At 38.0% G+C, this 15,057-nt stretch overlaps 2 protein-coding genes across 2 annotated transcripts in view; one reads left to right on the forward strand and one right to left on the reverse strand.

Moving 5' to 3' along the window:
- Window positions 1-9,050, reverse strand: LOC145783373 (cation channel sperm-associated protein 4-like). Its single transcript, XM_082595226.1, has 7 exons — window positions 8,855-9,050; window positions 6,298-6,427; window positions 5,380-5,597; window positions 4,865-4,996; window positions 2,495-2,647; window positions 1,460-1,636; window positions 1-872 (listed from the first exon to the last, which is right to left on the reverse strand). The coding sequence occupies exons 1-7, from the start codon at window positions 9,014-9,016 to the stop codon at window positions 375-377; spliced, it is 1,470 nt and encodes a 489-aa protein (XP_082451352.1). The 5' UTR covers window positions 9,017-9,050; the 3' UTR covers window positions 1-374.
- Window positions 9,051-9,271: 221 nt separating this feature from the next.
- Window positions 9,272-15,057, forward strand: part of LOC145782878 (short transient receptor potential channel 7-like) — a 36,341-nt gene continuing 30,555 nt past the window's right edge. The window contains exon 1 of the mRNA XM_082594642.1: window positions 9,272-9,359. Coding sequence (XP_082450768.1) covers window positions 9,272-9,359 — 88 coding nt within the window. The remainder of the gene's footprint in view (window positions 9,360-15,057) is intronic.

The raw sequence follows: 15,057 nt of genomic DNA on the forward strand, positions 1-15,057 counted from the left end.
TGACGCAAAAGAAAATGCTGTATTTGCGATCGGTATATAGTTGTAGCTTACGGTCACAAATATACTGCATATTGCACAAGATAGCCTTCTCTCAACCAGATAGTGACAACAGTGATATCACAGTCTGTCTTTTTCTTAACATTACTGTGCAATTATATCAACAAACTAAAATAAGATAGGCTATGCAATATGCATATGACTCAAAAACCATAAAGAATATAGAGCTTTCAAAATCCAGGGTTCCAACGCGTTTTTTTTTAATACGTAGTCGTAGCCTAATAATCTGCTAAAAACTGGCTAAGAAATTTCTCTGACGTAGTCTATTTGTAATCATAACTGCAGGTCTGCAGCCGGCAAGTTATAAAATGGCAATGCTACAACTCTTCACCAGAACTCGAATTAGCAGCGGATTCTTTGGACATTTTTGAGCTTTGTTGATCTACGGAGGAATCCCCATACGAACTGACAGAATACGCTTGTCCTTTTAAAATCTTTATTACTTCGGCATTTCCCGAGGTTTCATCATTCAGTATGCGTATTGTTTGCACTGAGTCGGCAATAACTTGCCGCAACCGGAAATGCTTTTTCAAATTCTCATCTAGAGCTATCAACAGAAGAAAATAGTCTTCAAGCTTGTCGGTAGTAAGGTAAGATAAATCTGATTTAAAAAGCGGCCGTTGTGCTTTGATGGCATCTCGATCTACTAAACTACTTCGCATAGGGGCGGCACTTTCAAGTATCTTGTCAAGAAGGACCAACGGTATATCCGGTACGTCTTCATCTCGATTCATTTCTCCTTCTCCGACAGTGTGGAGTTTATGGTCCACTTTATTCTCTACCAAAAGAGAATCTCTCTTACTTCTCTGTTCTTCCTGAAATTTACGTCTGTAAATATCTGGTAGTAGGCTATATTTATTTTTATAGCCTTAGGCTGTGGCGTACAATTTATACTAAATTATTGAGCTATAGGCCAACATTCACATTGGGCCCACATAACTGTGTAATCAACAGCAAATACTGAAAAATTTGGATGTTCTCCAGGTTATTAGCCTATCTTTCCTATCAGCAGTTGAACGTTCATCTGCAGTAGCCTATTATAATGTTACAACTTCAAAAATTTTAATGGTTACTTGCTCTGAAATGGTGTATTGGTATGGAACGTGAAACGTCAGTGAAGCAATGAAATATCTCGTAAAAATGTACAAAATTATTTTCTTTGCAGAAATCGCAGTTTACATTGGAGGCACAAACTCGATCGTTTTTGAGCTATGTTTACTGTTTAGACATAGCCTACCGATACCGGGTAGTTTCTTTTGTTGTGTAGGCCTAATGTCTAGGCATTCATAAGCTTACAACACCTGGTAGACTACGTTTTAGAATATTCATACAAAAATAGGGTTTCACTATAGAAAGTCTATATAGTTCAAATCTAACACAAGTTACATTTTTGTAGGCCTACCTTCATTTCTTTCATTGCCCTGTCCAAGTTCGTGGTAACAACTGCTACTATCAAATTGGCGATTATAAAGGCAGCCATGAGTATGGTAAGGATAAAGAATAAGCAGGCACACACATACGTAAACGTGTCATCTTCAGCATACCGTTCAAAGTTGCGAAATATCTGCATCCATCCATCCTGCCAATTTAATTTTTTAAATGCAGAAGCTACAAAGTGAGCTTACGGCACATATATAGCTTACTTACAGCTCCAGTAGGCTACTTTTTTAATTTCAAGGTACTATACGTTTAGCGCTAGATGGCAGTGAACCGCACGCTTTTAAGGTTGATTTGGAACACATGCCAAATTTGGGTTTGTACATCGCGCTGCATGGTCTTTACTTCAATTTACATTTATCACCAAACAGTCCCAAAGTTGGCTGCATAGCCCAGTGGTGAAAGCCCGATAACAGCACTCGAAAGGACCAGGTTCGACAGTGCTCAAGAGCATGCGGCTGTCTTTTTGACAGAACTGGTACAGGCATATTCAAAGAGGCACGAAGATGAAGATCGGCTTCCTTGCCTTTTCGTCCACTTAATCTAAATCTTTAACCACCCGGCGTAAGCCTGGATACGACGACAAGAAGCTACAAAAAACGGTAGTCTGACCACTCGGCAACTCAGCAAGTACAGTAGCCTACTTTTAAGTTGCTGCCAAGTCAGCAAATGCGATTCGCTTGCTCGGTCATCGCCTGGATTTTGCAGATTTGTGACATGCCAGGCTTCGGCTAGCTCAGATGTTACTTACAAAGTTTCATCTTTTGCCAACTTCAGTCATTTGCTGAAATGTTGCTAGCTCAGTTGTCACTTGCTCAACTGCCATTTGCTCAAATCACAACTAGTCTACTTCTTACTGACTTGTAAGAGTAAGAGACTCTAAGTCAAACAAAACGATGCATTTGCTTTCTTTATTGCAAAAAAAGAAAGGAAAAGATTTTTCTTGCAAACTATTTTATTGTTTTATCATACTCAGTAGCGTTTATACTTTGGTACCAACCTGAGTGAAACAAACAAATATGGAAAACATACACTTTATGGGATCACCAAAAAACTCTGGAACGAATCTTCCGAATAATTTGACTCCAACTACGCTCAGCACAACCATGAAGATGAAAAGCAATAGTATGATGTTTGCCATATCCGGAATTGACTAAAACAAATAAGGACTTGTTAAAATGATTAATTATCAAATGAAAAAAAAATAAATCATTGGAAGAGCATAAAGTGGTTCTTAAGCTTGGAACCTCGTTCAGTTAACCCCCAGAAATACACGAAGCACCAATGACTGTATACTATAGGCCTACGAGCCGGAAAAATCCTAAAGAGTAGCTTGATACTGCTTGTAGCCCTACACAAGTCGTTGTGACATCTTCCGTATTTTGCTAAGGAAATTGTTTGTTGCATGAAATTGGATAGTGTCGAATTCCACTACGTGTAAGCATGTTAAGATTTATCATATGAAATTGAATTTTCGTTCGATGCGAGGACGCCACTTAAACGCGCTCTCCGCCGATGCAACTGCTAATTAATGTCCTTGGGCATGATGGTGACACACTTGGCGTGGATCGCGCACAGATTGGTGTCTTCCGAAAAGGCCGACAAGATACGCCTCCCTGGCTTCTTGCGGAGCCATGACGGCACTGCTCTGGAAACGAAAGTCGATCTTGAAGTCTTGTGCGATTTAGCAAACCTGTTGCTGGAACGAAAGCTTGAAAATGACTGAGCTTAGTTGATTTTTGGTAGCAATTTCATGCAAGACGATGGTTACCGCTTGATAACGTCGCGCCTTCTTAATGCCTCCAGTAGCTGGGGCGCTCTTACAAGAGGTCTTTGTTGGAAGCTGCTTTTGGGGCGCTTTGCAGTCGGTTGACTTGCTAGTGGTTTGCTTAGTTTGAACCATTACGTACTTTTATCTCTCTACTGATCATGTTGCTCCCAATGTAAAAACAACATTCTTTAGCAATTAAAAAGCATTATTGTATATGTATAATATGTTTTTTTATATCCTTGAACCCATAAGTTTCATTAACAAGCCTATCTCGCTTTTTCGACAATACAAAGCACGAAAGCAATTAACAGGCCTATTGAGATGCCAAGCAGTTATTTTTGACAAAGGCAAGCCGCTACATGGATGTAAAGGATGCACTTTTTTTATATCTTCCAACACATAGTGGAGGAGATGAATTCATCCAGTATTAGAACAAGACAGTTTTAAAGTCTTACAAGCAAAAGCAGTGCACGTAAAGTTGTTTACGAGAACGATTAATGTTTCCAATGTATAGGGCTACAGGCTAATGAAACACATCTCACGCTGTTCAAACACACACTCACACTTCGTAAAAAGCTAATGTTGTGATCAACTAATTAGATTATCTTTTTAGTTTGATAAATAAGGCAATTTGTTCCTACAACAGTGCTCTTTAATTTTTGGGGCTTCGCGAGGATTGCTCCTTTCTTAAGGGAATTGATTTCTTGCTTCAATATGGATCATTATAAATTATTTGATCACCGTGCCGCATTCACACTCCACGTAGACCAGTTAGTTAAACAAGAGATTGAGTGCGGTTGATAACCGAAAAAGTAATATTGATATAGTTGTTGCGTCACTTGTTCATTGTTATGTTATGCTTATGTTATTGTTATGCTATTATCTTGGGCTAAAAACCGTAACTAAAAGCTCAGTCATACACTTTATGACAAAAACATCCCTGACGATATATGCTCACTAATTATAATAACAAAAAAAAAAATTGATTAACGTTAGAGCAACTTTAAAAGCACCAACTGGTATAGAAAAGCACACGATCGACTGGATTGGCAAGAAAAGGGGAAGGCCTTCGCTTAGCAGTGGGCTACCACAGGCTGAAAATAATGATGATAAAACCATAATATTTAATATCACAATTAGCCTACATTAGACAAATAAAACCTAACAACCACACGGCATTTAACTTAATATAATAGCATGAAAATAAACTAAAAATTACAAACGTTTTCAGCAATAGGCCTACTCATGTTAGCCCTTTTCGAGTAACCAACTAACTGATGTTCTACATGCTAAATTCCGTGTGGTTGTCAGGTTTTATGTTGTCAGCTTGTCAGGTTGTTAGTTCAAGAAAATCACTTCGTTATCAAAATTGTACAATAATGGTAGTACTTCACATTCAGGCCCGTAGCCAGCCGGGGGCCAGGGGGGCCTCGCCCACCCTGAAAAAATTTCGCCCCCCCTGGCAAAATCCCAACGTTCTCGAGCAACAGCTACAATTACAATGATTCAATTTTTTTGGTCCCCCCCAAAAAAAAGTTGGCCCCCCTTGCTCTGCGGTCTGGCTACTGCCCTGTTCACATTGAATACCATTCGGCCTACCTGCAAAATTGTTTCTACAACCAGTGACAACCCAGTCAATGACGTAACCGTCTTTAAACTTCGAAAAGCTCGAATGACGCGCAAAATTCGAAGAAGTCGAGTGTTGCTGAAGAAAGCTAACCAAGGGCCTAACTATAAGGTAATAAATTGGTGAGAAATTTCATAGCCTATAGATCTAAACTACTGTAAGATAACCATGCAATTAGTAGGCTAAATCGAACTTCGACGTCTAATTATGCAACATGATCGCAAAAGGAAAGAAGCTCTATTTAACAGAATTGCTTCTAAAACATTCCCACTTTTTCTTCTCAGTAGCCTACGTTACGTAGGCCTATAGTGTATTTCGTATCTTATTTTTTCATCTCCTAAACCGGACCAGCTGATTTATTAAGTCACTGCTGTTTCGAGACTTTTTGGGTTTTATTTGCTCCCTCCTCATGCAAGACAGTATAAAAAAGTGAGTTTTTTTTGTTTTTTTTAAATAAAAAAGTTATGCAACTTTTTATTTCTCTTACATGAAGAACAAAAATAATAACAAAGTCCAGAATATTCCAATAATCTTTCCAAAAAATGATAAAGCCGCTGTACCATTTGAGAACAATTTCACAAATGAAAATGCCCATAATGAAATTGTCCACCAAGTGAAAGACCCACGCATACGGAATCGAAAGAGTTTCCACGGTTTGTAGAGCAATATGAACAGCATTTATTGCTATCACGAGAAATATCATGCCTGAAACAAAGTCTATGATCAATAACAGTAAAAGTAGCCTATGCTAGCTAGTTCAACTCCTGGCTAAAGCTGATTGTTGGAAAATCACGGCTCACCTTTACACAGAGTGTAATAAATTAAATTGGAATAGTTTCTGGAGGAAAGGTCGTCAAGAGAAAAGCACTGCATGGCCGCCATACTATCGTAAGAACAGAAAGCTAAGCAAAATAATCAGAACCTTACCCTCTAATCCCTCCCCCCCTTCCCGATGTTTGGTATCAAGTCTTGGACCACCGCTAAGTGGTCAAATATTAAAAAGTTTTATGCTGGTTGGTTGGTTTTGAATCTTTATCCTCGGACTAACAAAGCCTTGATAAGTTATTCCTGGTAGTTTCGCATACTTGTAGAGGCTCTTGACGCGGGGCCGGTTACCGAAATTGGCAGAGTGAAGTTTCCGATTGTTGAAGTGTTGTTGCCGGGGAATTATATTACATTCATTAGGTGCCGCTGAATGGAGAGCAGTCCTGAAATGCGTTGCTCAAGCGCACACCCCCGAGAGTCGAACCAGAGCCGCGTGATCTTGAGCCGGGTGCGTAACCACTGAGCTGATGGGGTGGACTATGCTGCAACTGAGCTAGGCCTATAGAATTTGCAGCTTCATGAACTGGCTTCTAATTGTGAATTAGTTTCAGTTTCTGAATATTTATTAACCGATCTTTACCTTTAAAGTATATTGAATTCAGCACGCATCCCACCAATAAGGAAATAGAATCTGCAATGTCATCATCATCTTTGTCCGTGACGTCATTTATGTCAATTTCTACTTCCGTGATTTGGTTGGTGAGTCCTTGCTGAAACAATTACACAAAATCACTAAAAAAGCAAGCAAGTTGCAACCAATTTTACCTCAAGAAATAGGTTTGCTTTGGTATCACAATGAATACATTTTTTAGATTTAGAACAGAGCTTAGGAACCTTTTTAGGTAAGAGAGTCATGAAAGCTTCATTTTGGAAACGTATTTCCACTAGAACTAAATAATTTTTTAACATTTAAACAACTAACACGCAGTGGCAGCTCGTTAGTTGTAAAAGTGTGACTGCGTGTTTGCTTAGACGAGTAAAACAGTGGCGGGTCTGGGGGACCATCTAAAAAAAAATTGAAAAGTTACATTTAATTTGGTGCATTCTGAGCGTATTTTCAGCTCTAAATTGTAATGAAAAATTAAGACAAAATTTTCGAGATCCAGCTCTAAATTGTAATGAAAAATTAAGACAAAATTTTCCGCGAGGCAGATGCCGTCATCAAAAGAGCCATATATAGCTCTCGTGTCACGAGTACCCGACCCCTGATTTAGAAGAAGGGCTTACTAGATCAACGCTCCTCAAATTATAGATCAGGACCATAAAAAAGCCCAAACGATGTCGCAAATTGTGAGTCGCGAAACAGATTAAAAGTAAGCCTATAGTTAGTAGTTACTATACTCTATTGACCACCAAGTCACCCAATGTCGGGTGCAGAAAAGTTTATTTGCTGAAATGGAGAGCAAGAATAAAAAAAGAAGCTGTTCTAGATAAAGGATTGCTAAAGTCGCGCATTACCGACGTTGCTAGGAGAACAATATCAGTTTTCCATTTCCACCTCGTCTAAGGAGAAAGTTGCAGTAGATCTCAGTTCATAACAGACGTAGACATAGTGTGGCGCAATTTACGAGGACAAAATTACTCTGCGAAATCAAGGCTTTCTATTGTAGATTGTTTCTCAATTTCGAAAAGAAATTATAGGCGTTTGCAAATATTTGTAACTGTTATAATATATTGTTTTACGTTATTTCTACGTACTTTGTTTCTGTACTGCTCCTTGTTTTAATGATTACTTCGTTGGCGTGTTTTGTCCTTCAGGCTGTTCTCTATTTTGTGTTGCTTGTTGTTGTGAGCTACCTGCCTTCACTTTTAGTATGTTTTGAGTTGGGGTGGCCGCATTTTAAGTTGGTTAAAACTTTATGAATAAAATCATCTTTAGTTTCATGACAGTAACTATGATTAATAAGATCAGTTCATGTTTACAACAATGCCTTTCGTTTGTTGCATGAGTTACCTCGTTATGTTAGTGTCGTCACTATTTAAATTGAACAAAATATTTTGAATTTTGATGCAGTACTTCGCAAATCTCTTTAATTTTAAAACTTTTAAAGTAGATGTCAATCTTCAACAAATTGTTGGATGAATTCTCTCTGCATTCTGACGCTCTTGTCAAATCGTCGAGTTTTAATGGTGCCATTCACAGTTTACCCATTTAGACCGCGAGCCCGCGACGTCCACCCTAGGTGAAAAAGGTACCCTACAGGCCCGGATTAAGGTCAAATGGGGCCCCTGTGCTAATGAATTTTATGGGGGCCCTTACCAGCTTACGTGGAGCGTAATGAAAGCAAGCTGGTTTCGTTTGCAGAGGAAACCGAGCGTTGCTTAGGTAAGTTAGATAACTTTGAAATAGCACGTGATCGATGATTAAATAAGCATGTGCAAATTAAGTCAACAATGTTTACGTTATAATGGATGCAAAATCACACACATTAAATCAACGAAACTGTGCAAGGGAAAACATTGTAGCAAGGGACCACTGTTAGTATTGCACACTGCACTGCAAATTGCAATGAAAGGTTATTTTGAATTTCTATTCTAAACTGCTCTTTTATATCACTACTAACTACCAATAGGATTTAGAAAACTAACATGAAAATCAGATGAACGACTTTTTTCTGGCTTTCTTTGCTGCAAAGTCTTAAAGAAAAAATTTAAGAACCATATTTTTATTTCACGTGAAGAGGAAGATATATTGATAAATGTGTTACTTTTTTTAGACAGAGGGGCCCACTTTTCTTAATTTTTTTTCTTGAAAAATATTTTCAGGAAAAATTGTGATTTTATTTTATTTATTTCATTTTTAGGAAAAGTGGGGCCCTCTGTCTGCGGGGCCCCTGTATTTTAGCACACCCTAGCACAATGGTTAATCCAGGCCTGGGTACCCATTTCTATTCCTACGATGTCCGGTGGTGTGGGTACTCATAATCTGGAATTCTGCCAGTTAGTTGTAACTATTGTCCTACTGGTCTGATGCAAATAAAATAACAATGCCGTAATAATAATAATGAAAGTCGGCAGTGGAAAAAATGAAATGCCGAACAGTTGTTTCAGCATAGCGGTTTAATCAGTAGCCTATAGCGCGCTACACTGACGACATCCTAATCAGCTTACTAAGGTTTACAAACAAAATTCTTTACTTTTCTATTTCTTCTCATTCTTTTTTGCTCTGGATATTCGAAGCAAAACTTTCTTCCAAACTCTGCATCTTCATCATCTCCATCCGCTTTCTCCTTCGTTGTGTGTTTATTGTCATGTCGAAGATTTTTTGAGCTGTCGTGTATTTTGTTCCACTTTGGCATTATGTGTTATTTTGGTTTGAATAACTGCTGAAGAAAACAACTTTACATTTGGAAGTGTTTTTTACAAAGTTATGTCTAAGATAATTTAGGTCATTGTGACCTCACTATGACCGGGCTTATTAAATCACAAAAACTTCAAGTAGAATTTGAAATTGTTCCCAATCAATTGAAAATAACATACCACATTCCACAAAAGCAAGCGGTGAAGACAAAGGATAAGCAATCGCGCTGCACTTCCATTTTCACTGAAGTAAAATGGATCCATGCAACTGCGCCGTCACTGGAGATTGTATTTGCGCCAATTGCAAAGACTGTTCTCACTGCAATTGCAACCCGTCTATGTGTAAGTGTGTTAATTGTTCAAGTTGCAAAAAAACTCCGGTCCCTGACACCAGCGGACTCGACGAGCCAGAAGGTCGACTTAGAATTAGATTCTAGAGAGATCATCGACTTCATGTTTTATGTTAATCAACTGTAGAGAAAAATTCAATAAACTCTTATTCCCAATGGGCTCTAACAAGGGATCAAAGAAAGTTCTCGGTCAACAAATTACAATTGCTGAATGAGACATGACATACTGTAAAGTGCAGTGTATACGTATATCTTGTAAACTTTTCGCAGCTTTTAATTAGAACAAACAAATTGCAATGCATTTTGTATTATGTGATTAAAACTTTCTTTTTTAAAAGAGCAGTCAAATTTGCAAATTACAGTAAAGTAAGGGCGTGAGAAAAAAAGTTCAATAATGACTGAAGCACTTGCAATAATGAGTTTTCTCTTGGATAAGCATCGAGTCTTTGACATTTATAGCCTGTTATTTGCTCTGCTCTCGCATGTTAACACTTCTTCAACTCCAAAAATAGCGTCGCAGTCGAATTTGCAGGTTTAAGCAAAGGCGTGGAACAAAAGGCAAGGATGCCTGAATCCCCCTCCAAATTAGTTCAGTTCCTTAGACAAGTATCAAGTTTTTGCTCCCACATGTCATCACAATAATATCATTTTAACTCTCCAACAAAAATAGTTTTTGCCAATTAAAATGGAATCTATAACATCATACGTCGCGGCTTGTTAAGGTATAAAGTTGTGTTTCCAGACACAATTAGGCTATACTTGGTGATTGGAAAGCGAGCTCCTTATCTGCTGCGTCATCTCACCGCCCAAGGCCCACCAACAACAGCTTACTGAAAGCATTTACTGATGAAATATTTGTAGAAAAACTATGGCCTGTCGTTGTAAGTTGAGAAAATATCACAAGCAACTAACACTAGACTAGTACGATTTGAAGCACTGTTTCATGTGTTACATCACTAGAATCAAATCCAGAATATATAATAAGATCACAGCCGACCCCCAGACTGTCACATTGTTTCTACCGAGACAGACGTGGTCTCATATACCTTCCAATAGACGTCGGAATTTTCTGTTTAGCAGCGCACAATATGGAAGGCCATCTTGTTTCTGGGAGTGTGACAGACCGCTGAATATGTTAACAACGATTGTTCCATCCCCCGTCTACAAAGCGGTCTTTTCTTTCTATGTGCAACCATTATGCAACATTTTGCAAACAAATCTCCGAAAAAAGACAAGTTTCCGTCATTAACCAAAACACAGATCAGTTTCCATTTATTCTAAACAAATGTGCTCAAATCCCAAAACGTGAACCTTTTCGATAAAACACCGTTTTGTAAAATAAGTCAGCATTTTCATTGTTGTCGCTAAACCAGTGTTTCTTAACAATTAGACAATTTAATGCGAGACTTGCGCTTGGCCGAACTTCACGATTTTGCAAAATTTAGGTCATATATGTAATTGTAATATTGTAAAGTAAACACACTCTCCTTTTTTCAACAGCGCATTTGAATTTGATTTTTTACATGTAAAAAACTGCAAAAAACTATTAGGCTAATGCTTTTTTGAGGTTGAAAACAGCAAAAGAACTATTAATGCTTTTTTTGCTATTAAAGTGAAGCTTATTCTTCTTCGATTAAAATCCAAAACTGACTGATGGACATCTTCTCATTATGCCTGATCTTTAAACTACGATCAATAGATAGTAGATGCTACTGAATTATGTTAAAACTTATGTTTTTGCAGGATTATAAAAAAATCAATCCCAAAAAAGTCTACAATCAAATTTTAAGTAGCTTACCTCATTGTAATTGCGAAACCTTGATGACTTTGAACTTGAAATGCATCTGGAATTGTAGAGACTCATGAAAGTTTTATAAAAAAATCTAAACTTTTGCAGTAAGAGAAGCAAAGACTGATGAAATACACAGTAATGATTCATTACTTATTTACGTAATGATTCATAACATTTATTTTTGAACTTGTATTCTGTCACTGTCCTTGTTTCTGTCACTTTGTGGGATTGTGTAGGTTTTTAAACGTGCGCTCTCATAAAAGCACCTTCCTTTACCAATGTGATGACAAGGCAAAGAATTGAGAACAATATTCTTTCCTACTGAAGGCAAAGTTTTTCAGTTGAACACAGGGAGTTTTTATTTCTAGTTATCAAAACGAAAAGAGTTGCATAAATAGAGATAGCTGAGGCCATTCTTGTGTAATTCCGAGCCTCTTAGTTTTTGTTGGTGAAATACAAACAGCACAGCAACTGATGTGAGAAATTTTAATTTAGAAAGCGAGGGTGGCAGCGAAAGGCCATTCACTTATGTTTCTATACCATTCTATCTTTGCTGTTCTTATTCAAGTGATATCCAATCTTTTCTTCAACATCATGCGGCCGTCTATTTTTGAACCTGTGACTCAGTAGCGCACCCAGAAAAAAACTTAGGATGGGGGCTAATTCAGAAATGTCGGCCGAGTGATTTGCGACAATAGTGACAGTGACAATATGCCAATGCCCAATGTTCATCCCTTTGATTAATATCTAAAGGCACTCAGGGCCCACAACCAATCAGTTGCAGATACATCTGGATTCGTTCTCTCAATCAGATTAAAAGTTGGCTTGGTGAACCCATGGCCATGGTGAACCCCATGCTACATGATCATCATCCTATTCCTCATCCCTACGTCCACTCTCGTAATCTTCTATAAATCTCGACTTTTTGTCATGTATGACAAAATAGAATTAGCTTTCCGTTAGCCAACACAAATAAGTGCGAAAACAACAACTAGCACGAAAGTAGTTTGAACACAGTAAATTTGATGCGGACGTTTTTCCTACTCACAAAACATTCAAAGTAGTTTGTATTTTCAACTAAAGTCCCAGACGTCTTCGTCTCTCTGCTCAAATGTCGTATACAGTTTTACATGTCCGTGTGATTCGGCATTAACGTACGGTAGCCTACATCGGTATGCCCAATGTCCACCAGACATTTGACCACGAGAGTACGAGAGCATCTGAACTTTAGGGAGTTAAAGAAAATTGCCATCAAAGACCATGGAGTGTTCTTTTTGCACAGATCAAAAATTCTCTGCCGATTCATTTGATATTTTACGCAAAGGCAATCCCAATTTGACACCAAAATTCAGGAAGCGCTGTTAATTAAACCCAACTATCCAAATTTAAACAAACAATTATTTGCTGCAAGCGCATCCATTCTCCTAAACATTTACTTGATGTATCACGTTTGCTGTGGTGCAAATTTTTTGTAGCTATTTATGTAGTTGCCTTTTCCCAATGTAATTTTTCAAGAAGTTTAAATTTATTGCATTTTTATAAATATTTTCAGATTTCTGATGAAGGCTTAAGTTAAGCCGAAAACGTTCGACTGTTAAAACTACTTGTGAATATGTATAATAGGCTATATTGTTAGAATGCTCATTGCTCAGCCCTGTTGTGTTGTTGTTTCTTATTCCTATCTAACCTGTAAGCAAAATGTATGGTGAACATACAAAAACTTCATTTTTGGTGGTGGGTTTGGGGGGGCTTGAGCCCCCTTAGCCCCATGCTGGATGCGCTACAGCTGTGACTTAATCAAAACCATTAAGACAAAAAATATTATTGAAAAAGTGTGAAAAAAATATCCTGTTATTTGCTGGCTCTGCTGTGAAGCATAAAATACTTTTGTTTGAGCATTTTGATCATTTCCTTGACTCTTTAGTCTTTACTCTACAGTCTACATGCTGCAATCAATTTATGTACGGTACTGAAACGAGTAGCATAGCCAACTGTCATCTAACTTGCCTTGCACAAATGACAATCATAATAGAGAAAAAAGATTTATTAAAGCCAAGGCAAAGGTTTGATATAAATATAAAAAATGAGTGCGTTCTTCTGCATCAACATGAACTTTGGAGAGACATCTTGAAACTAACTGAGAATGCGGTATAGAACAGTGATATAGACTTAAGAATGTAATAAGCAAATAGCCTATACTTACAAACAGTAGCCTACTACCTCAATATAGAAAAGTGTAAAGCTTATTCAAACATGTAATTGGGTTGTTTAAAATAAAGCGGCCACGATATGGCAGAAGAGACAATTGCCTCAACTCAGTTTTCCCCAACAAACGTAATTTCCACTAGAAAAACATTATATGGTAAGTAGAGTTTATATAATGAGTTTATCATGAGAGAAGGCTAGTGTGATCGATAGTTGCTGCTGTAAAAAATGTACAGCTTTAAAAACATTGAATTACAGTATTGTACAAAGATTCATGTTTATCTGTTCTCGGATATAAAACCTTTACTGCAGGGGTGTCCAAACTTTTTTCCCAAGCGGGCCAGATTCGACAATGCAGTAGTGCCCGCGGACCAATAGCCTCTGACAGTCTTGTTTTGTGTAAAAGTTTTGCATCTGTACTGATAATGTTTTCATACAATAAAGAAATATGCTGTTTCAAGTATTCTGTTAGGGTTAAAGTTAATGTGAAGGGTGAAACTGAGGTGATTTCTATGGCCTACCTAGGTCAAGTCTGATTCGAGATTAGTGGTAGACAAGCGTAAAATATCACGTAGGTGGCAGTCCATCAGCTTTGATCTCAAGCGGTTCGTGTTGAAATTCATAACAGAGAACGTCTGCCCACACAAATATGTTGAGCCGAACATGCTCAACATTTTCTTTGCAAATTGTTGCATTTCTGGAAATTTGTTTTTATCCAGCTGCTGGTAAAAAGGCAGAAGAGAGAAATGTTATTGTCGGCTTTTGCGCGGCAGAAGCTTAATTATAACTGCACGTGAGCTGGAGCCTCATCAGGGTTCAAGCAGAATAAGTGAATAAGCAATACGCCATTTACAAGTGCGGCAAAATCTCGAAAGCGGTTGTTAAATTTGCTAGCAAGAAAATAATACCCGACCGTATCGCTCTTTAGTCTTTACTGTAGTCTCCAGACAATAATTGTTGATTTCGCAATTATGACGCAACAATGTTTTTAACTTTTCTCGCCGGCTTTTGTGTGAGAAATATTGTCTTCACTAATCTTTTTAAAAATCCAAGTTGAATTGGTATGATTTTTGTGTGTCTGCGGGCCAAAAAAACACATTGTGCAACAACAGACGTGGGTCATACCAAAACGTATCACGGACCGGGTTTGGACACCCCTGTTTTTCTGGATGTGGTCAAGTTAGGCTATGAGATCTCATAGACGGCGCCCAAAAGGTGGTGAGTTCTTCGTAAGATATTTGCAAATTTAGTTTTAGACGAGAAAAATCATTAGTAAAGAAAAAAAGAGTTCTTTGTTCATGTTTTTGGTAGTTGTTTCTTATTTTCATCTGCTGTAACTTTTATCCGTCTGTGAAATGTTTCCAGTAGATTATATTTAGAATAAAATATATTTGTTGTACCATGCACTCGGCGGTAGCCTACAACCGATGTTCCAAGAAGTGCCACCAGCCGGCATATGAGCGCTTGGGACTGCCTATAGTTGCCCTGATGGAGGAAATGCCATCTAAACACATCTGTTGATCAGAGCTATAGCATACATGCACAACATTGTGCTCCCTTGCTCAACTACTTATAGCCTTGTAGGTCATGCTTTTTGAGGTAAAGGTTAAAAGAAGGAAGCCCTAATAACAATCCGTCGATTGCGGAATGGGGGCCCCCTTGACTATGACCCTTGATTTTTCTCATGGTTATA

Source organism: Aplidium turbinatum, chromosome 14 (assembly GCF_918807975.1).
Source record: "Aplidium turbinatum chromosome 14, kaAplTurb1.1, whole genome shotgun sequence".
Lineage (NCBI taxonomy): Eukaryota > Metazoa > Chordata > Ascidiacea > Aplousobranchia > Polyclinidae > Aplidium > Aplidium turbinatum.